General features: G+C 50.7%; 1 protein-coding gene across 1 annotated transcript in view; it reads right to left on the bottom strand.

The window, feature by feature from the left end:
* Positions 1–3,965: 3,965 nt before the first annotated feature.
* Nova2 (NOVA alternative splicing regulator 2) overlaps positions 3,966–21,599 on the bottom strand; it is a 37,979-nt gene continuing 20,345 nt past the window's right edge. Inside the window, exons 3-4 of the mRNA XM_041653521.1 lie at positions 18,139–18,305; positions 3,966–8,670 (exon numbers count right to left, since the gene is read on the bottom strand). Of these exons, the coding sequence (XP_041509455.1) occupies positions 7,588–8,670; positions 18,139–18,305 (1,250 nt within the window). The 3' untranslated portion in view covers positions 3,966–7,587. The remainder of the gene's footprint in view (positions 8,671–18,138; positions 18,306–21,599) is intronic.

The raw sequence follows: 21,599 nt of genomic DNA, 5'->3' as shown, positions 1-21,599 counted from the left end.
CCATTGAGGTCTCTTACTTTGAGCTTCTGGTCTCTCTTTCCGCCCATCCTCTCTTCTCCTGGCTTTTCTCTTTTATAGCTAGAGGGTTTTCCAGTGATGGACTCACACACAGGTAGTATCCTTACACGATATCCCTGGAGCTAAGTAGAGCTGTGAAGAGTGCTTTCCTCTTGTTGGAGACTGTGATCCAGAGAGGATGAGAGGTGTCCTGGGTCCCCCAGAATCAGAGCATGCACCCTACACAACCTCCCTCAATCTGTTTTGACTTTGCATCAGCCTTCTCTGCTTGGTATAGATTCACGGTTATCTCAAACATGTAGGTCATTAGTGTTAAGCGTTTACCCAGAGGCTGCATCTGATCCATTCAGGAGAGGCATCATAAGACAAAGGAGCAGTGTGGGTTGGGAATGCGCTGTGGCTACCTCATACCCCTCAAGGCTAGCTTGTGATAGCAACCAGAAGCCCTCTTGGCTTTATTGTCTTCTTTTTTCCTTGGCTTTCTGAGACAGGGTCTGGCAACCTAACTCAGCCTGGCTGGGAACTCATTGTATAGCTCAGGTTGGCCTCCAGCTCTCAGCAATACCCGAGCTGGCTTCCAGCTCTTGCCTCTCAACCCTCTTGCCTTATCCTCTCAGGGCTGGGATCACAAACATGCACCTCCATACCTGGTGTCATTTTGGATTTTCTCAAGCCAGAGTTTCCCACACAAAATGCTGTTCAGGAATTGGGAACAGGTTCTGTGTTTGTCAGACTGACCCCCTGTGGCTGATGACCTAAAGCCCCCAAATTTGTTTTGTGTGTGTTGTGTGCCAGACTTAGGCTAAGAAAGAATTTGGATTCCAGTAGAACACACACTCCCTGAAGGCAGACATGTTTGGGTCTGTTTAGTTCATTTTTTCTAACTCTGGCACTTAGAACAGTGCCTTACACATAGCAGGTGCTTAATAAACTCTTTAAAAAGTGAAGGATGTATTAAATTCAAGCATAAACCATGGATGTAGAAATAACATTTAAAAAAATTTTCCATTCTACAGTTGGCAAGATGGTGGCTCAGATGGGCAAAGTCTCAGGGATCTGAACTGGGGCCTCACAGGACTTCAAGCACCTGGCCCCGGGCTATTCTGGTGCTACTGGACTTGAAAAGCTGCTCCCTGTGTGGACATGGTGTCCAGGAGCTGTCTGTGGGTTCTGTGTATGTGTGGGTGGTGGTGACCCTGGTTCCGAGCACTGGACATTGAAACTGCAAGTTCAACCTTCAAACACTTCCTGTCTTTGGCCACGCTTACTCTCGGTCTCATTCACCCAGTTCAGAGAAAACAACACACCCCTCCCTCCTCTGAGACCATCCTTAAGGGTCCCCCCTCCCCTAAATGCCCAGAGCCCTGGGTGAGGGATGCGGGAAAAGGGAGGGGGGAGAGTTGAGGATGAGGGTGGAGGTGCCAGGGAGGAGGGAGAGGGAAGGGGATGGGTTAAGAAGGCGTGTGTGATGCCAAGCAAAAAAGACAACATTAGACACAGATGCTGAGATGACGTTTATCGCGGCAAAAAAAGGTGAAGTCGCCGAGGGAGAACGGGTGGGGGGAGGGGTGTGGTGGGAGCAGGGAGTGGGTGGGTGGGGTCCATGGAAGCTAATACGTGGTGCACTAGGTCACACAACGGACACTGGGGGTGGGTGAGTGGTTGGGAGAGGTGGGCATGGCCCAGGCATGGCGATGGGGGGAAGGGGAGGAGAGTGCGGTGACCCCAGCCAAGAGCTTCTGGAGGTGGCGGAGAGGAAGTGGGCGGCGGCGCTGGTCGAAGAAGATGGAAGGAAATCAGTTAAGAGGGTTGAATGGAGAAACTGGAGGCATGGCCACTTCACTTCCCACCCTACCTCCAAATTGGAATGCAGCAGAGTGGCCGCAGGCAGGGGCCAGCCGCGGACTCGGACCTTTCCTTTAATGGTTGGAAAGGGACCCTAGATGTTCATCTGACTACCTCTTTGCAAGATAACACGCCTAGCAAAGGTTAACTTCAGGTCCCATGAAGGATTCAGCAGTCAGTTCTCCAAAGACGGCCTCATCCTCAAGGGCATTCTTTTCGCGTCAGTCTCCAACAGTTGAAGTGGAGGAGAGATTCAATTCTCAACTCCACCGAGGTTCTTCAGGGAGCTTGGAGGATGAACCCATTTCACAGATCTCGAGAACAGAGCCTTACTTTCCTGCCTCCGGTCGGGGGACCTGTGCACCCCAGGCCTGTCGGAGTTAATACTGTTATCTCGAAATCCTTAGCATTTTGGCGGGACACACCTTGGGCTTCTCCCAAATCGACCTGGGATGTGGACCATGCCTCCAGTAGCTGAGATGCCAACACAAATAAAAAAAGAAAAGGGAGAGAGAGAGAGAGAGAGAATAGGAGAGGAGAGGAGAGGAGAGGGAGAGAGAGAGAGAGAGAGAAAGAGAGAGAGAGAGAGAAAGAGAGACTCCCCACGTCGCCTGGCTCAAACCAAGTACAAAAGTGACTATTTACAATGAAGGCGTGGGGAGTGGGTGGGGGCAACGGGGAGGACGGTCGGAGTGAGCGCTCGGCTGGGGAGGCCACGCCCCCTAGGCCCGCCTTTTAAAGGGTGCAAAGCCAAACAGCAAAGGTATATTTCTAGAGGATCCCTGGGCCCCCAGGGGAGGCGGATCCTAAGGGGTGAGGGATGGGGATGGGGGGCATGGGATGGGGAGGCATGGGCGCTGGGAGGAGATGGAGGAAAGGTAGCAACTGCCCCTAGCATCCCCCCTGGCCTCCCTGCCGGACACACAAGTTTTCCGTGGGATGAACACAGAAAGGGTTAATCAAAAGAGTTCGATGAGCGAGTCTGACGGTCGAGTGGGGCGGGCTGGAGCAATGAGGCCGCAGGTTCCAGTGGTGGCCGGTGGTGATGGAGTCACTTAGAAGATGAAAGGTTGGTGGTTTTGGGGAGTGGGAGGAGGGTTGGGGAGAGGGAGGAAGGAGGAGGGTCTCCCTATATTAGTTCTAAGGAGACGAATGTCCTAGACTGGCTGAAAAGGGGTTAAAAACCAACAGTCTTCACCACAACCACCACCACCCTCCACAGAGACCCTCCCTCCCGCCACTCAGCGAGGGGTCTAGGCCTCTGGTGAGAGTAGGGACCCGATGGACTGGACACACCAGCTGGGACATCAAGACCGCGCTGACTGTGGTGGAGAGGGCTCCCGACAGCAAGGCTGGGTGTCCAGACTCCACAGAGCGTAAACCAGGCTTCTCTGCCCCCGACCTGGGTATTACAATTGGTGACAACCAATTCAGCCTTTGACGACGGCCGGCCTCGATTCCGGATGGCGCTTGGGGGCAGATGCATTGGGCACAGAGAAGGCCTGTTTGGCTGTCCTACAAGTGACAGGTGTGCAACCTAGTGAAGCAATCTTGTACGCCTAGATTGCCACCTTCACCGCTGCTCTGGTGAACACTTTTGCAAATTAACCTTTTATCTTGGGCTCGAACAGCAAGAATCCATGCAAAGGGGAACCTCCTCTCCTCTGTCAAACATCTGGAGACCAACCAACCATAAAATAATAAGAATGGCGCGGGTGGGGTGGGTGGCGGGATGTGACGGGACAGAGGACAGACGGACGGGTAGAAGAAACAGAAAGGAGTGGGATTCCAAGGGATTTGGTTGGCTAAGAGTGGAGAAAAAAAATACCGCGGGAAAACAAGTGGTACCGTAATATTCCAAGTATAGGTTCCCAACCATCTGTAAGACGACTCTTGCCAAGCTCCTATAATTTCCACCTACAAGTCCAGTACAGAGATGGCAAAAATCACTGTCTTCCGATCCCTGCCCAGCTAATTATTGCGGCAAAATTTCCTCCTGACTAGGAGAGGGCAAAGATGATGATTGGGCAGGCTGGCTCAGAGCCTTGCCCGAGACAGGATGGAGAAGGTGAATTTGGCACTTTAGAACCCCTCTTGTTATAAGTGCTTTGAGGTCCCTCCCCAACAACCACCCCCTTGGGCCAGCAGAAGAGGATGGGGTCTGTTTCTCCCCCTCCCCAATTTCTATAGACTTGCCCAGAAAGAGGCAAAAGGGGTTTTCCTTGGCTGGTGGAATTTGGGGTAGGAGAATCCAAAAAAGTAGGGGTTAGTTGAAAATGAGTATTTTTTTTTCTTTTTCTTTTTTTCTTATAAAGATTCTAAGAAAAACTCAGGGTGAGAGGAACGAGGAAGGGGACCCAATTTAGCTCAGCATCTGCAGGTGTTCTCTCTGCCTCTTAAGGGGCCTCCTCTAAGAGAGGTATTCTCCTCCCATGCATCGAAGATCCTCCCCCCCCACACCCCAGATCGGCTCAGTTCCAAGGAAGTTTGGCACTTTTTGATTTTAAAGGGGAAATGAAAGTGTTGAGAATTTAGGAGGGGAAGAAAACAGACAGACGAAGATAGAGACAGGACAGAGAACGGTGAGGGGACCACAGGAGGAAAACCCAGTGGGCTATAGGGAGCCAGAGAAATAGAGAAACGCTGGGGGAAGCTGGAGGGACTTGAGGAACAGGCAACACTTATTTACTAAGCACCTACTGGGTGCTGAAGAGTGGGGGTGCAAGGAGGCCGCCCAGATTCTTTGAGATCTGACTGGCTAATGGGTAGAGGAGGAGGCAATGGGTTTTGTTACTATTATTTTCAAAGTAATTCCCATCCCTGGTCCGCATCTGTGTCTGTCTGGACAAACTACAGCACAGGAAGATTGAGGTCAGACTGCAGAAGGGCTTTCAAGGGATAGGGAAGAGGATGGATGGAACTCCCCAGGGTAAAATGGGGGGAAGGTGTGTGGCTCCTCACGCAGCAATATGGTAAGTAGACCTCCTTCCTAAGCTAGCAAACTACCTTTCGGATAGCCTGGGCTGGTGGGGTGAGGGATCCCCAAGAAATTAATAGGGACCGGCATGTCACACAGACACCCGAGAGGATGCTTTTCAGAGCTACGTCTGCGTGAGAGGAGTACAGAACCCAGACTCCAGCCAGCAGGCTCCCAGAAAGCAGGCCATCTAGGGGAAGATGCAAATGAGTTGCAAATGGCCTTTCTGACCCACCCACCCATCCCAGATCTTGCTTCATCCCCACTCCTTCCCCTCCTCATAGGGCCTGAGGGCTTTACAGGGGGGATATTCCAGCTAGATACATTACTACCCACATGCAGGTGGAGCTACTATGAAATACTGTAAGGTCATTTAAGAGGTGGAGGGGAGCAATGGCCCTGTGGGCCGCCCCCACCTCCAATCCCAATAGCCCCTAGCTGTAGAAGATATGTACAAAGTGGTATCAAGAATTGTTTTGGCACTAAAATCTCCATCTGGGCTCAGTGTGGAGATTAGGGGTAGGGGGCAGCAGCGATAAGAGGTGGGGGATGGGGTGTGTATGAGGGAAGTGGGGCCTGCCCTTCACTGAGGAGATGAGGACATGGAAAAAGTCACCCCAGTGCCCAAGCTTTAGCCTCCCATTCCGGTGGAAGGGCTGGGGGAGGGGGAGTCAGTGCGAGGTACCTCGAAGGCTATTGCTTTCTAGGGATTTTTCACATTTTGATTTGGGGGGTGGCTCTCTTGCACAGGGTAGGGGCCTCCCAGGCTTCAGCGGTAGGCATTGTCTGGGTGGCTTTTCTCCTCCGCTCATTTGTAGGGATAGAAATAAGGAGGCCAGTTATCCCCAAAGCCATGGAGGAGAGCAGGGTCTGGAAGACCTAGGAGGGCAGATGGAGGAGGGAGTGGGCATAGGGTACCCCTCCCCCCAGATGCTGATGATGGAGCCAGGGTTCTGAGGACCCTGCTTGGGGTTGGAGGAACTGAAGGTGTTCTCCAACAGGGATGGGGAGATGGGTGGGAACAGGCATGTCTCAGCAATCCTAGCCTATAGGTTTTTCAGGCCCTGACATCTGTCTTTGGAGTTGATCAGAGCCACCATGCAAAGTGAGCCACTCCCAAACAACTCTCAGGGCAGCCTGGCTTGTCACATTTTCATCAGAATCTTCTAGTTCTTCAGAGCCTAAGGTTGAGCACACTGAACATTTTCGACCTAGCAAACACTGCTAACATCTACCAACTCCCTGGAAGCCACCAAGCCAATTGAATTCATCAGACCACTCAAGGCATTTCAGCCCAAGATACCCTAAGCTTTGCAAGGCTCACTTAACTCTACACCAGATCACACTGGCCTGACAGAGCCACCATACATTTGGCTCATCCATCAATGAAATGAAGCCACGTAGACACAGGCATGCACACAAAAGGCAGGAGTGGGAAAGGGAGGGGATCTTTAGCAGTCAGTTTCACTAGCTTCATCTCCCATGCGTGCCTGGCAAGGCAAGTTCAGGGATGGTAAATGTGGATGCAGATGACCCTGACAGTATTTTTTTTCTCTTCAGAATCCTCCACATTAGATCCAAGTTCCATCCTTCAGTCTCTTTCTAGGGATTCCCTTCCCCCAGGGCCAACACCCACTAAAGAGTGTGGAAGGAGGAGGGGGATGAAGGGACTGGCCACTATCCAACTCAGGAAGCGCATGCTTCATCCCGATGATGCCACAGGAAGTGACCTCGAGATTCCATAGGAAGTACATGCCTTTGCCTCTGGCATCACGGAAGTGACCTTTTGGGAAGGGGTTTTGTTGTGACCTCACAGGATGTGATTTTTCTCTCACCAGTACAGGAAGCAGCCTCTGAGGAAATACTTCCTATGACATCATAGGGAGTTACTGGAAGCACCCCATAAATACTTGATTCAGTGACATCACAACAGGGACCCTCGTTTCTCTAGGAAAAGCCACGAGAAGCCACAACGGCTGCTCCTGCGCCTCTCAACACTGCAGCTTACAGAACCTAAGGCATCCCATGGCTGGCATCATTTCCAGCAGGAACACATCTGCTTAAGGAAGAAAGTTCCACTTCCACCCGAGGGAGTACTGCAGGGAGATAGTGGAGCTTCGGAAACGTGGGACTCCTGGGGCGGAGCGGGGCGGGGGGCGCTATGTTCCAAACCCCTCTTTTCAGATCTGACTCCTGGATGGCTGCCTCTACTTGCGTCACTTTCCCAGGATCTGGAACTGCAATCAGAGAGGCAGGATGTTGTGTCTGGGGGAGGCACCTCATTCCAGGTGATCTGGAGGCTCCCTCCCCTCCTCCCATATGTCAACAAAAATCTTATAAAGGAGGGGGGAATCCTTATCAAAAAAAGAAGAAAAAGTTAAAAAGGAAAAAAAAAGGAGGGAAAGAAAGAGAAAATAACGCTTTGTTTTCTATTAAAATCAACAAAATGCAATATATACAGATATCACATAGACCTGGACCCTGGGAGAGGCGGGTCAGGCCCAGTCAAGCACAGGGAGGGAGGGAGGAGGGGTCAGTTCAAGGCTGGAAAGGGGGCTCAAAAGCCCCCTCCCCAGCCGTCACTCAATCCTGCCTATGACTACCAGAACGGAGGGTGCAGCCAGGCCTACCCCAGCCCCATCCCAAGCCAAGCAGGAGTCACACCAAGCTGAAGTCTGGCGGGAGTTGGGAGAGGAGGAGGAGGAGGGAGGAGGAGCGGGAGGGGGTGGGGACGCACACCACAGGCCTCATCCCACTTTCTGTGGGTTTGAGGCCCTCACCCCCTGCTCATAGGTGACCCGCTGGCTGATGAGGTATTGAGCGGCTTGCGTGGCCGCGGGGCTGCCCGTGATGGTGACCCGCCGGTTCCGCGTGCCGGGCAGGAACTCGCCCTTCTTGGAGATCTGGATGCGCGCACCCGTCAGCTCCTGGTACTCCACCAGCGTCTTGCCCCCTTTGCCCAGGATGGCCCCCACCAGGTTCTCGGGCACCGCGATCTCCACCAGCTCCTTGGCGCTCTCGGCCGCCAGCTTCTCGGCCGTCAGGAAGCCGCCGGCAGCCCCGGCCGCAGCCGCGGCGGCCACCAGGGGCGCGCCCCCCGCTCCAGCCGCGCCCCCCGCGCCCGCACCGAGGTAGCCATTGGCGGCCGCGGCCAGCGCGAAGGAGCCCAGCGCTCCAGGGGGCGGTGGCGGCGGCGGTGCTGCCCCCGCTCCCGGCCCCGCCCCGGCGTCGCCCGCGTAGGACGCCAGGAGGTTGGCAGCGGCGGCGGCGGCGGGGTTGGCGCCCGCGGCCACAGCGGCCAGGACGCCCGAGGCGGCGGCCGAGTTGAGGCCAAGGCTGAGCGAGTTGGTGTTGTAGCCGTAGCTGGCCAGCGTGTTGAGCGCCGTGCTGATGGCCAGCAGGTCGGTGCCCGAGAAGGCGGGCAGCGCGGCGGGGAAGGCGCCCACGCCCGCCAACCCTGCGGGGCCAAGCAGACCCGAGGCGGCAGCGGCAGAGGCGGCGGCCGCGGCGGGCAGCACATCTGCTGGGCTGGCGTAGGGCGAGCCGGTGGGGTTGGAGTTGGCCACGGGCCCCGCCACGTTGGCGTAGCTGATGTTGAGGCAGCTGCTGCTCTGCGGGTCTTCCTGTACCTTCTGCACGATGGCGCTCACGGCCTTGTGCACCTGCTCGGGCTCGCCGCTCACGGTCACCACGCGCTCCTGTAGGTTGATGCCCTCGGGCTTCTGCGACAGCTGCACCCAGGCGCCGGATTGTTCCATCACCGCCTTCACGGTCGCTCCCCCCTTACCGATGATCAGTCCCGCCGTGCTGTTGGGGACGATGAGCTTAGCCTGCGTGGAGGAGAAAGAGAGAGTCTGCGCGGGGGAGAACGGGGCGCGCAGCCGTCTCAAATCCATTTTTTTTTTATGTTTTATCTTTCTTCCAGGGTCCATCATCAGGCCCACTGCAGTAACCTGATAAACGTCAGGATAGCCCTACTGGTTCCTAAAGGAAAATTTGGAAATACCCGGCAGGGTGTAGTGCTGCCTGCCTTTAATCGCCGCACTCCAGGGGATGGAGGCAGGAGGATGCTAAGTTTGAAGTCAGCCTGAGCTATATATACATAAGCAAGACCCCATCTCAGGGGAAAACAAACAAACAAAATTCCAGAGTTTAGGAGTCCCCCAGCCACCCTGCCCCACGTCCCTAGGACGGCTAATGTCACCTCTTCCGTGGCAGGTAAAGGTTTATTAATGGTGTAAACATTGGGAGCCCATCTGTGTCTGCCTCAAGCCTGCGCCTCCCCTCTCAACTTCTGTCCTTGTGTGCTCTGGCTCCTAGTCTCCCCCAAAGTTTCAAATCTTTACAAATTTCTCTCCCTTCCTTTCCCCCTCCCATTTCCTCTCCTCTCCCCTCTTCAGCTTAGGCTGGCTTGGAACTCATGATCCTCCTGCCTCATCCTCCCTGTCAATTTCCTCCTTGAACTCTTAGATCACAGTCCATACCTCAAAATCCGACCAGGGCCTCAGAACGTGTTTGTGATTGGAGGCCCAGTTTTGTTGTTTTTTAAAGGTTAGCAAGGTTTTGAATGTCTGTAGTTGTGGCACACCCAGTGTGCCCAGAGGATCAGGAGTTCAAGAACAGCCTGGACTCCATGGTGTGTTCTGGGCTAGCCTGGCCTACGCGGTGAGACTTTCAAAACAAACCCCAAAAACCAAAAGAAGTCTGGGGATCCCTCTGTGACTGTGACTGTATTGCTTTCTGGAGTCTGGGTGTGAACTGTGGTGACATCATCATTTTTTTTCAGTGTGGTCCCACCTGAATATTTACATGTTAAAATTCACCTCACAACAAATTGCTTCCTTTTATTTCTCTTGTATTTAGTTTCTTCCCCATCTTTATTTTGTTTTAAGATAGAGTCATACTGATGTCTTTGGACTTGCTGTGTAGACCAGGCTGGCTTTGAATTCACAGAGATCTGTCTGCTTCTGCCACACCAGTGCTCAACTATACACACCTCTTCTACGGTTTGTTTAATTGTGTGTGTGTGTGGAGGTCAGCGGGCACTCACCCCGCTGTGTTCACCTTTCTATGCAGGTTTCACAGCTAGAGCTCCGGCTGTCAGCCTCGTAGGGCCAGGGCTTTGACTACTGAGCCCTCTACATGGCCTAGTCTTCCGTATTTTAAAAAGTTGCGTGAGAACAACAACGTGAGGTGGATCCATGTACTGGAATAGTACTAGGAATAAATACATACGAAGTACTGACATAGCACTTGCTGTAACATGGATGCTCTTGGAAAACAGTAAGTGAAAAAGGCCAGACGTAAAAGGTCACGTGGTTTCATTTACATGGCTGTCTGGAATATGCAAATCTACACTGACAGAAATTGGTTAGGGAGCTGGAGACTGGTTCAGAGGTTAAGAACACTTGCTGCTCTTTCAGAGGACTGAAGTTTGGCTCCCATCAGGGGGCTCACAACTGCCTATAACTCCAGCCCCAGGGGCTCCAACACCTCTGGTCCCCATAGGCACCTGCATTCATATGCACATATCTGTATGCAGAACACAGACCTATCTATATGTAATCAAAAAATAAAAAAATCTTTTTTTTTCTTTTTGGTTTTTTGAGACAGGGTTTCTCTGTGGTTTTGGAGCCTGTCCTGGAACTAGTTCTTGTAGACCAGGCTGGTCTTGAACTCACAGAGATCCGCCTGCCTCTGCCTCCCGAGTGCTAGGATTAAAGGCGTGCGCCACCACCGCCCGGCTTTAAAAAAATCTTTTTTTGAGACAGGATCTTACTATTTAACTCCGGCTATCTTGGAACTCATTATGTATATCGGGCTGGAATTGAATTCACAGAGATATGCCTGCCTTTGCCTTCTAAGTGCTGGGATTAAAGGTGTGCGCCATCACTGCCAGGTCTAGAACTGAATTTTTGTAGGCGTTATGTCCTGGTATTTATTTTATGATTTTTTTTATTTTTTATTTTTTTGAGACAGGGTTTTTGCATAGTCCTTCCTGGCCTGGAACTCACAGAAATCCGCCTGCCTTGGCCTCCCGAGTGCTGGGATTAAAGGTGTGCACCACTATACCGGTTATGAAAGATATAGTCTTTTGTTTTATGTGTATGAGTGTTTTTGGATCCTATCTCCAGAAGTCGGTAAAGGACAACAGATCCCTAAGAACAGATCCCTAAGAACTATAGACACTTGTTAGATGCCAGGTGGGTGCTAGGAATTGAACCTAGGTCCTCTAGAAGAGAGACGAGCTCTTAATAGCTGAGCCAACTCTCCAGCCCCAAGGACCCAAGTTTGAATCCCCAACACCTATGTTTTTCGAGACATAGCTTTGGTGCCTGTCCTGGAACTTGCTCTGTAGACCAGGCTGGCCTTGAACTCACAGAGATCCACCTGCCTCTGCCTCCCGAGTGCTGGAATTAAAGGCATGCACCACTACTGCCTGGCTTCCCCAGCACCTATTAAAAAGCCAGACATGGTTCTGCTTGCTGCAATTCCAGCACTGGGTGGGCAGTTAGACAGACCCCAAGAGCTTGCTGGCCAGTCATCCTATCCAGTGAGCTTCTAGTTTTGGTAATAGACTCTCAAGGGTTTCCTCAGGCAGAGAGCAATGGAGGAAGACACCCAATTTTCTGCTATGGCCTTTGCTCACATGAAACATAAAAAACCTGGTTAGTGGGTGCCAGAGTTAGGAGACAGGGCTTGGAGTGACAGCTCCATAAATAGTGGAAATATTCTGGAATTTGATGGTGGCTCTGGTTAGCCACATATTCTTCCACTTAAAAAATATATCTATGGGTGTTTTGCTTTTATGTATGTATGTGTATCGTGCTGTGTGCCCTGGTGCCTGCAGAGGCCAGAAGAAGGTATCAGATCTGGACTGGAGTTTACAGATGGCTGTGAACAGCCATGTATGAGTGCTGAGAATCAAACCTAGATCCTCTGTAAGAGCAGCTACTGCTCTTAACTGCTCAGCAATCTCTCCAGCTCCCCAGATTTGTTTTCCTTTTTTTTGTTTTTTTTTTTGTTTTTTGTTTTTTTTTTTTCGAGACAGGGTTTCTCTGTGGCTTTGGAGTCTGTCCTGGAACTAGCTCTGTAGACCAGGCTGGTCTCGAACTCAGAGAGATCCGCCTGTCTCTGCCTCCCGAGTGCTGGGATTAAAGGCGTGCGCCACCATCGCCCGGCCGATTTGTTTTGTTTTTAAGACATGGTTTCATATAGTCCAGGCTGGCCTGGAATTCACTATGTATCTAAGGACAATCTTGGGTTTCTGATCCTCCTGCCTCCACTTCCTGAGTTCTGGGATTGCAGGCTTACGTCACCACACCCTGCTTGATTTTATATTCTATGACTGTATTTCTAGTAGTGTCCAGATCAGGAAAATCTGCAGACACAGAAAGCAGGTTAGTGGAGGTAGGTTAGTGGAGGGAGAAGAAAAAAAAAATAGTTGGGGAGGGGATCAAGGTTTCTTTAGAAAGTTGGTGAGATGGCTCAGTGAATAAAGGCATTTGCCGCCAAGCCTGAGGACCTGAGTTCAGTCCCCGGGACCCACATGGTGGAATGAGAGAGAGAACCAATGATCATAAACACACACACTCTTTTGTCCAATAAATGAGTAAGTGTAGAAATGTGTTTTGAGGGTTTCATTTGGAAGCTAGGCATATTGGCATATGACTGACATTCAAGGACTTCAGTGCTGTGTAGGATCATGAGTTCAAGGGTAGCCTGAGCTATGCAGTGAAACTTCATCTCAAAACAAAGCAAAGCAAAACTAATCAAGTACAAACAAAAACTCAGCAAAATGAAACAAGGGCTGGAGAGATGGCTCGGAGGTTAAGAGCACTGCCTGCTCTTTCAGAGGTCATGAGTTCAATTCTCAGCAACTATATGGTGGCTCACAACCATCTGTAATGTGTTCTGGTTCCTTCTTCTAGCGTGCATTGCAGCCATAAATGGAGGCAGAACACTGTATACATAATAAATAAATAAATCTTAAAAAAAACAAAAACAAAATAACAATAAGACAATTTTAACTGGGCATGATGATTTGGGAGGCAGAGGGAAGTGGATCCGCATGAGTCCAGCCAGCCCGGTCTACATAGTGATTCCCTGTCTTTAAAAAAGAACTTAAAAAAAAAGATTAATTTGGAAGGTGAGAAAGTGTTCTAAAACTGACTGGCGGTAGATGTGTGCTTTGAGCTGCACACTGCCCTGTTTGGTCTGGTAGTGGACATTCAACCCAGGGTTTCACACATGCTAGGCAGGTGCTCTGACACTGTCTGACACTGACCTACACCCCAGCTTTCCTTTTTACACTCTTGACAGAGAGTCTCCCTGAGTTGCCCAATCTACCCTTGAACACCCTCTTTAGACCCTCCTGCCCCCCCTCTCTGTCTCTGTCTGTCTCTGTCTGTCTCTGTCTCTCTCTCTGTCTCTCTCTCTCTGTCTGTCTCTGTCTGTCTGTCTGTCTGTCTCTCTCTCTCCTTCTTTTTCCCTTTAGTCTACTTGACAGGTGCTGGAGTCATCTGGGAAGAGGGAACCTCAGTTGAAAAAAATCCTCTGGCAGACTGTCCTGAAGGCAAGCCTGTGAGACAGTCTTTTGATTAATGATTGATGTGGGAAGTCCAGCCCACTGTGGGTGGTGCCACCCCTGGGCAAGTTAAGTAAGCCATGGGGAGCAAGCCAGTAAATTGTGTTCCTCCATGGTTTCTGCTTTAATTCCTCCTGTCAAATTCATGCCTTGGCTTCCTCTGATGGTGAACTGAAACTTGTATGCCAAATAAACCCTTCCTTCCCCAAACTGTTTTTGGCCAATGTTTTTTAACACAGCAATAGAATCCTGAGTAAAACACAATGAAACTGCTAAGTCATCTAAAATTATATTTTGACCTTCTATAAGGATTTTTTGTTTAATGTGCGTCACAGTGCAAGGGCAGTGATCAGAGGGACTATTTGCAGGAGTCTCATGATCATCCTGGGGAATCCAACTCAGGTGGTCAGACTGGGCAGTGAGAGCCTTTACTGGCTGAGCCATCTTGCCAACCCAAACTGGCCAAATCTAACACATGTTATACAGCTACCATGTATCTCCACGTCAAAAGACTAGAAAGAAAGATTTGAACATTTTTACTGTAAAGAAAGGAAAGGCAGGCATAGTATCCCATATCTGTAATCTTAGCACTCGGGGAGCTGAGGTAGGAGGATAACTGAGAGTTCCAGGCCAGCCTGGGTTATGTAGCGAGCTACAGGCTAGTCCAAGGTACAGAGTGAGACTACCTCAGGACAAAACAGACACAACAAGAGAGAATAGCGGCAAAACTCACACAAAACAAAACAGGCACAAGAAGAGAGAATAGCGGCAAAACTCACACAAAACAAAACAGACACAACAAGAGAGAATAGCGGCAAAACTCACACAAAACAAAACAGGCACAAGAAGACAGAATAGCGGCAAAACTCACACAAGATAAACCCCCACGAAGCTGGCAGCCGCCTTCAGGACGGGATTAGAGCACCACAGAATTTGACATCCGTGGGGTAGACTCACAGAGTCCTGAAATACATACTTGAAGAGGCAAAGCTGGGCCAGTGAGATGGTTCTCTGGGAAATGGCGCTTGCTGCCAAGGCTGAGAAACCTGAGTTAGAGCTCCAAAACCCACATGGGGGGCGGAGAGAGGGAGCAGGAGAGGGGAAGGGGGACAGAGGGAAAGAGGAGGGAGGGAGATGGAGGGAGAGAACAAGAACTGATACCCTCAAATTGTCCCCTGACCTCCACATGTGGTCACAGCATGAACATCGCACACACAATAAATGTGAAAAGAATTTAAAAAGGCAGGTACCAAAAGAAAGGGGGAAAAAAAAGAAAAAGAAAGAAAAAAGGTACCAAATCTCAGAATAACAATATATGCTCAGAAAAAGACTTTTTTAAAAAACGTTTTCTGAGTCAGGGGTCTTGCTACATGAGATCCTCCTGCCTCAGCATCCCAGGTGCTGGGATTACAGATGGTACCCGACGTGCCTAGAATCTTGGAGTCATAGAGCACACACCGTCCTGGAGGTGGGCTGAGAGGCCAGGAGAACTCTTGTTATTTGCCTCTGGGATTTACAAGCTTATGGAAAATTCCAAACAGAACCACCAAGGACAGACAGCCCGGCAGTGGCAGCCAACACTTGCCAGGCATTTTCTGAAAAGTTTTGTATGGCAGCTGAGCCTGGTGGCTTATGCCTGCAAGCCAGCGCTTTCAAAGCTAAGACAGAAAGATCCACCCTGAGTTTGAGGCCACCTCGAGCAACATAGGGATTCCAGGCCAGCCTGGGCTATAGAGTGAGACCTTGTGTCAAAATAAAGTAATAAAAACATAAAAATAATAAACTAAGAATGGGATTAACCTTTGAAAGCAGCTTCCTGAGAATCATAGCTTCTTTTGAGATGTCTGCATGATGTGGAAATGGTTTGTGCTACCCAGGAGAAGAACGGGGGGGGGGGGGGGGAGACTGATCATGGGCATTCTTGTCCCTGTTAAGAGGGTTTGCCCCTCAGAGGGACACAGCCCTCAATGCTTTTTAGTCCCTTCCTGAATCTTGAAAACATTTGCACGTGCAGCCCTGGGTGGATGTAGCTGCTGTGCCATAACAGAAGAGAAACGGAGACCTGCAGAAACAGAGGCAAACACACCTAATGCAGCAAGTCCGAAGTAGCAAAGAAATGGATGGAGGTCCTGATTAAAACACGTCCTGAAACGGGTCAGTGAGGAGGCTCAGTGGGTTAAAGTGCTTGCTTCGCCTGGCCTAACTACTTGAGTGTTATCCCTGGAACCCACGTGGTGGAAAGAGAAACCAACTTCCACAAGATGCCCTCTGACCTACACACACATGCACACCACACACATGCACAAACACACGCACGCACGCAAACGCACGCATGCACACATGCACACATGCATACCACACACACACGCATAAACACACGCACACACGCACGCATGCACACACATGCACACACACACACTCACGCACGCACGCACACGCTGCATGGGAGGAACTGCTGTAACAGGATTGAGACTGTAGATCAGTTGGTAGATTTCATTCTTGGCATGCACAAAGTTTTGGACTGAATTTCTAGCACTATTTAGACAGGATATGGGGGTGCACATCTGTAAGCCCAGCACTTAGGAGGCGGGTGATGGTCGCATTGGCTACCTAGTGAATCTGAGGCCAACCTTAATTTCCAAAAATTGCCCTATGTTCGAAAAAGAAAAAAAAGGTTTTGACTCAGTGAAAACATCAAGGATGGAGTCTGAATCTCCAGCACCTCCTAAAAGGCAGACCGAGGGAGACACCGTAAGGAGTCTGACTCTCCAGCACCTCCTAAAAGGCAGACCAAGGGAGACACCGATGTAACTTCGGCAGCCCCCCACGCATATGCACATGCGTGTGTGCACCTGTACATATGCGAACTAATCCATATACACAAGCACATCACACAATGTGCTAAAAAGCAAAAGGGAAAAAAGCCACGTATGGTGTCTCTGGCCTCTAATCCTAGCACACAGAAGCCTGAGGCAGGTGGATCACTGTGAGTTCAAGGCTAGTGTTGGCTACAGTATGGGTCTTGTCTCAAAACAAAAGCCAGAGCAGCTACCATTTTGTTCTTGAAGGGGGGAGTAGAGTCTTGCTATGTAGCCCAAGATATCCTGAATCTTCCTCCATCTTCCTGCTTCCACCACCTCAATGCCAGAATACAATGGACCACCATGCCCAGTGCATTTTGTTAGAACTTTCTATGCACTAGGCATCCACATAAATGCTTTTCACACACCAATGTGTTAACCACCATTCACAAATCTATACCATGATAAATCTCATTTTACAAATGTGGAAAACCAGGCAAGGAGCAGTCACAATCTTTTCATCTGCTCAGGGTCACAAAACTAGTAGGGAAAAACTGAGGGTGCAACTTAAATGTGACTCCACAGCCTGGGTCTCCAGCCACTCACTCTTTCATTGACGCCTCAGGATGACAAGATAAAGGATAGATCCTGGTTCTGCAATCTTCTGACTGTCCTGTGCAGCTGTAAGGCCTAAATTGTACTGATCCCATTTCCCACGCAACATCCACAAACATTCGATGAATCCCACTCCCTTGTGACCACCACTAAAGCGGAGGAAAGGGGCCATTCCTGTCTCTCTAAGCGGTGTAGAATTCACCCTCTGTTGGGTGTGAAAGCATTTTGGAGAGACCTGGCGGGGCGCTAGGAGCCCGGCGTCTTCAGCACCAAGGACAGCAGCCGTGCGCAAAAAGCCTCAAGCCGGCAACATTTTTTTTTTTTTTTTTTTTTTTTTTTTTTTTTTTTTTTTTGGTGGGCAGAGGTCACTAGGAACGTGTTCCTACAGGGCTCTCCGCCCACTATGTCCCCCAGGATTTGGGAGAATTCAGGTTTATGTCTCTTCAATACCGGAGCTGAAAAATCCCAGTATCTTAAAACAAAGCCTTTGCTTTCTAGATGGACTTGAAGCTCTCGCAGGCGCTCTACTAGCCGGCGTTGGACACTTCTCCTTTGTGTCAAGAGCTCGTGTATACGGGGATGAAGGGAAAACCCGGAGCGCTAGTATCTATCCCTGCGTTCCTCCTCTCACCCCCTCCCCCGACTGGGTCCGGGTCTCAAAAAACAAAAACAAACGAAAAACCCAAGACCGCAAAACAGGAGTTCTATCCTAAAAGCCCACTGGTCCCAGGCGCCATATCGTCATGGCAACTGGAGAGGCTCAGGAAACCATTGGTCCGCTCTCTGCCACACCCCTTACACCACCGCTTCCTGGTAACTAAGGCAACCAAGAGGCTGCCTTCTCGTCTCCATCCTTTCTAGACGAGTGGGTAGGACGGGGACCGGCTCCTCTCTTTCGCTAAGCAAAGCACTACATCCCCATAATGGGTATTAGGGAGGATGAAGATAAAGAGGCTGATTCTAAAATTCTGGAAGGGCTGGGCTGTCACTGAAGTCACTTCCGGTGAACACAGGAAGTAGGAGGCAGGTTGCTTTGAGAGACAAGGGTGGAAAGGAAAGGAGCTGGAGTGTCTCCGGAAGGATGGATGAATGGGAGTGCCAGCCTTGATCTTCAATCCCTCTGAATCCAGCCCACTCCTAGGAGTGGAGAGCCCTTTCTAGACGATTAGAGCTGACTTCCGTGTATTAACCACTAGCAGGCAGGCGTTTGACAGACGTTATCAGATCTTTTACAGAACCCACTGTGCAGGCACCTCACCAGCGTTACAGAAACCCACTGTCATTTCCCAGCTGACCTGCTTGGCTCTGTCGGGGTTCATCGTGGTTTGGGGTTGAAGAATGTTGACCACCTCGGGCTTGGTCATCGCTTGAGGGATTTCTCGGACCTTCTCTGCGATAAAGCTGTGAACGGCATTCAAGGCCTCTGCCGTGCCCTGTACTAGGCATACCCGTTCTGTAGTTCCTGTTTAGCAAGGGACAGAGGGGGACACACACATCAGACAGCAATGGAGACATTCCTGACAGACTGGCCCCATTTCACGGAAAGGGAAAGCCAAAGATTGGGGAGTGAGTCTGGGTCAGTTGATGTGGGTGACTGGTCCATCCATGGTGGGTAGCTAGCTGAGAGAATGAATGGAATCCCTGTTTTATAATCTGTACTTACCTCCCTCCCCTAAAACAACCCTGGGGGGATGGAAGAATGATGCTTAAGTGCCCACAGCAGCCCTGGGCACGGGAGGTAGGGCTCAGCTGCCTCTTCACAGTTCTTGTGGGCTCCCCCTGGTTGCTGTGGCAACCATTCACTCGCCACTCAACCTCCCCCACCCTTCCAGAAGTGGAGAGCTTAGACCCGAAACGGTTGCCACAGTAACTGGAACCCCCTTATCGGTCTGCCTGGCCGGGTCCTCAGCCCACCCCCAGGGGGATGGGATGAGGCTCGGTTGCCATGGCAACCGCTGAAAGCATACAGCGCCTGGCCTCTGGGCTTTTGGAGAGGATGGGGAGAAGGTGGGGGGATGGGAAAGGCAGAAGAGAGGCCAGAGTGCAGCCTAGACCCACCAGATGGAGGTCTGGGGGGTGGGGGAGGGCAGGGGTGTGGCTAGGGGAAGAGCAGGCTAGGTCAAAGGCAGCTCTTAGAGAATGAGAGACTAGGAATAGAGGGTGGGTGGCCGGTTTCCCATTCTGGAGAACCTCCAGGTACTGGCTGCAGGTCTGACCTGGCATTCTCTGTATGTGCATATTGGAAAAGGGGATTAGAGAAGCTGGGTGATGCTGAAATGTAAGCATGGGAGAGAAAGACTCTGGGTTACATTGCGATCTGTGTGTGTACCTGTGAAGCTCCTTGTGGGGAGCTATGTGAGCATCTGTATACTTGGGCAGGGTTGGAAAGATGACCGTATTGGGTGTGTATCTAAGCAAAAGACCAGAGGAGATTGCACTAGAAACATACTGTGTACTGAGGGTATAGTTTAACAGTAGAGCATCTGCCTAGAATCCCCCAGTGAAGGGATGGGGGTGTGACTCAGTGGTAGAGCCCCTGGCTAGAGTCCCCAATAGGGTTGTGGTTGTAACTCAGTCAGGTACTTACCTAGTATGCACAAGGTCCTGGATTAAATCCTCAGCAACGCGCGCGCACACACACACACACACACACCCCAAAACAGGTGATATAGCACGACTGGAGTAACAAGGTTTGGAGCTAGAAGACTTTGGCATGCAAGCCACAGAGGCTGTGCAGTGATGAGCCCTGTCCATTGGCTGTCTGCGTCTGCAATTGTGAAAGCAAGACAAAAAGGCGGTGTACACGCCTCTAGGTGTTCCCAAGCTGTCTGGGTGATGAGCATGTGGTGCAAAAATATCTGTACACACACACACACACACACACACACACACGCACGCCCGTCACCATCCTTTTAATGGCTGTGTGGATATGAGGACACAGGCAGACTTAAGCGACTGTATGAGGCTGTCTGGATGGCAGGTGTACTGGTGTGCCCATCTCCAAGTGGTGTGCGCATCACAGACAAAGAACCCTCGGCCATGCCTGCTCCGTGTGAGAATATGAGTGCGTTGCTGTGCCTGGGCCTCACTAATGTGGTGTGTGAATGTCTCTGTCCTCAGGAGGGACTCGGTTTGTACAGTCAGCTCCCTGGGTCTGTAAAAGGTTTTTGAATGTGTGCCAGGCCCTCTGCCTATGTGTCTGGGACACTTAGTGCTGAGTGTCATTGTCTGTGGATCACTTCAGTGCAGTGTGCTCATTGTCCAAGCTTGACCTGTCCCTTGCTACCTCTCCGCCTGGTTCTTCAAATCCGCCATGTGTCTGGGGTGTCTCTGTCTGCTGGCCAATCGTGATGCCGAAAACCCATACCCTTGCCCTTGTCAACATAGTCCTTGCTTTTATGTCCCCCTCCACCCAAGAACAATAGCTTGGTGTGGGCCAAGGGTGAGTCAGCTGTAGGCTGCCTCTGTCTGGGTGTAAATAGGAAAGGGTGTGGGTTGGGCTGGGAATGAGGGTTGGGGGGGAAGGGAAACCCCAGGGACAGTGTGGGAGAAGTGGCCAGGGTCACCATCTCTGTATGGCTTCCTTCCAACTCAGGAAGTCTGTGTGCATCTACCTCCGTGTAGTTCTTACACTGGGGTTCACAGGAGTTTGGTAAGGGGGACCCTGCTACGTCCTGAAAAAAGTGTCCTATAATAACAGCTGGTGGTTACATAACATTCAGCGCCAGGCCCTGTTCTGAGGACATGCTGCTTGTTCACCTGACATATGAGCCAGGGCATGTCTCGGTTGCCTTGATGTCCTGCTAAGGACACTGAGAGGTAGGTCTCTGGTCTTGTCCCAGATCACCCAGGCGGCACAAAATCATCAGAGCTTGTGTGTGTGCATGATTCAGGGGACAACCTTTGATGTTGGCTGGCTCTCACCTTTCACTGTATTTGAGACGGGGTGTCTTGCTCCCCCCACGTATGTAGTAGGCAGACTAACTCTCCCACAAGCATTTGGAGATTCTCCTGTCTCTGCACTGGGAGGACAGACATACCCTCCTGCACTCTACTTTCCGTGGCTCCTGGGATTTGAACTCAGGTACCCATTTTTGCATGGCCAGGGCTTTGCCAGCTCAGCTGTTTCCCTGGGTCCGTCATCCGGCATTTTGAACACAGTTGTCTGGCTTCAGAGTTCAGAGTGTTTTTCCCTTCAGTTTTGAGGCAATGTCTTTCTTTGTAGTCCAGATTGGCCATGTACCTGCCATCCTCCTGCCTTAGTTTACCAAGTACTGAAGTGACACACATATGCCACTATACCTAGTATAGGTTCTGTGCTCTTAATCCTAATCCAGCCAGTGCTAAATTTGGGATTCTTTGAGTTGTCTTTCGGTTCCAACTTCCCATGTGCTGGAATTACAGATAGACACCACCATGCCTGGTGTGTGTGTGTGTGTGTGTGTGTGTGTGTGTGTGTGCGTGTGTGTCTACGTGTGCGTGCACACATGTGAGAATGAGCAACGGGAAGGCATACACAACAAAAGCTTTGCTCCTATTTTTTATTTGTTTAAAAACACTTAGTGTTTTGTTTAGATCCGTGTGTGTGTGTACTAGAAGAGAGTGCCATATCCTCTGGAACTGGAGTAATAGGTGTGAGTCACCTGATGTGGGTGCTGGGAATTGAACTCAGGTTCTCTGAAAGAACAGCAAGCACTCTTAACTGCTGAGCCATCTCTCTAGCCCTGGAGATTTGCTTTGAATGATTTATTTATTT

The sequence above is a fragment of the Microtus oregoni genome, unplaced genomic scaffold (genome assembly GCF_018167655.1).
Source record: "Microtus oregoni isolate MIOR12 unplaced genomic scaffold, Mior012 000006F_ref0000085, whole genome shotgun sequence".
Classification (NCBI taxonomy): Eukaryota; Metazoa; Chordata; class Mammalia; order Rodentia; family Cricetidae; genus Microtus; species Microtus oregoni.
The sequence above is the reverse complement of the archived record's forward strand: the minus strand, read 5'-3'. Positions and strand labels throughout refer to the sequence as shown.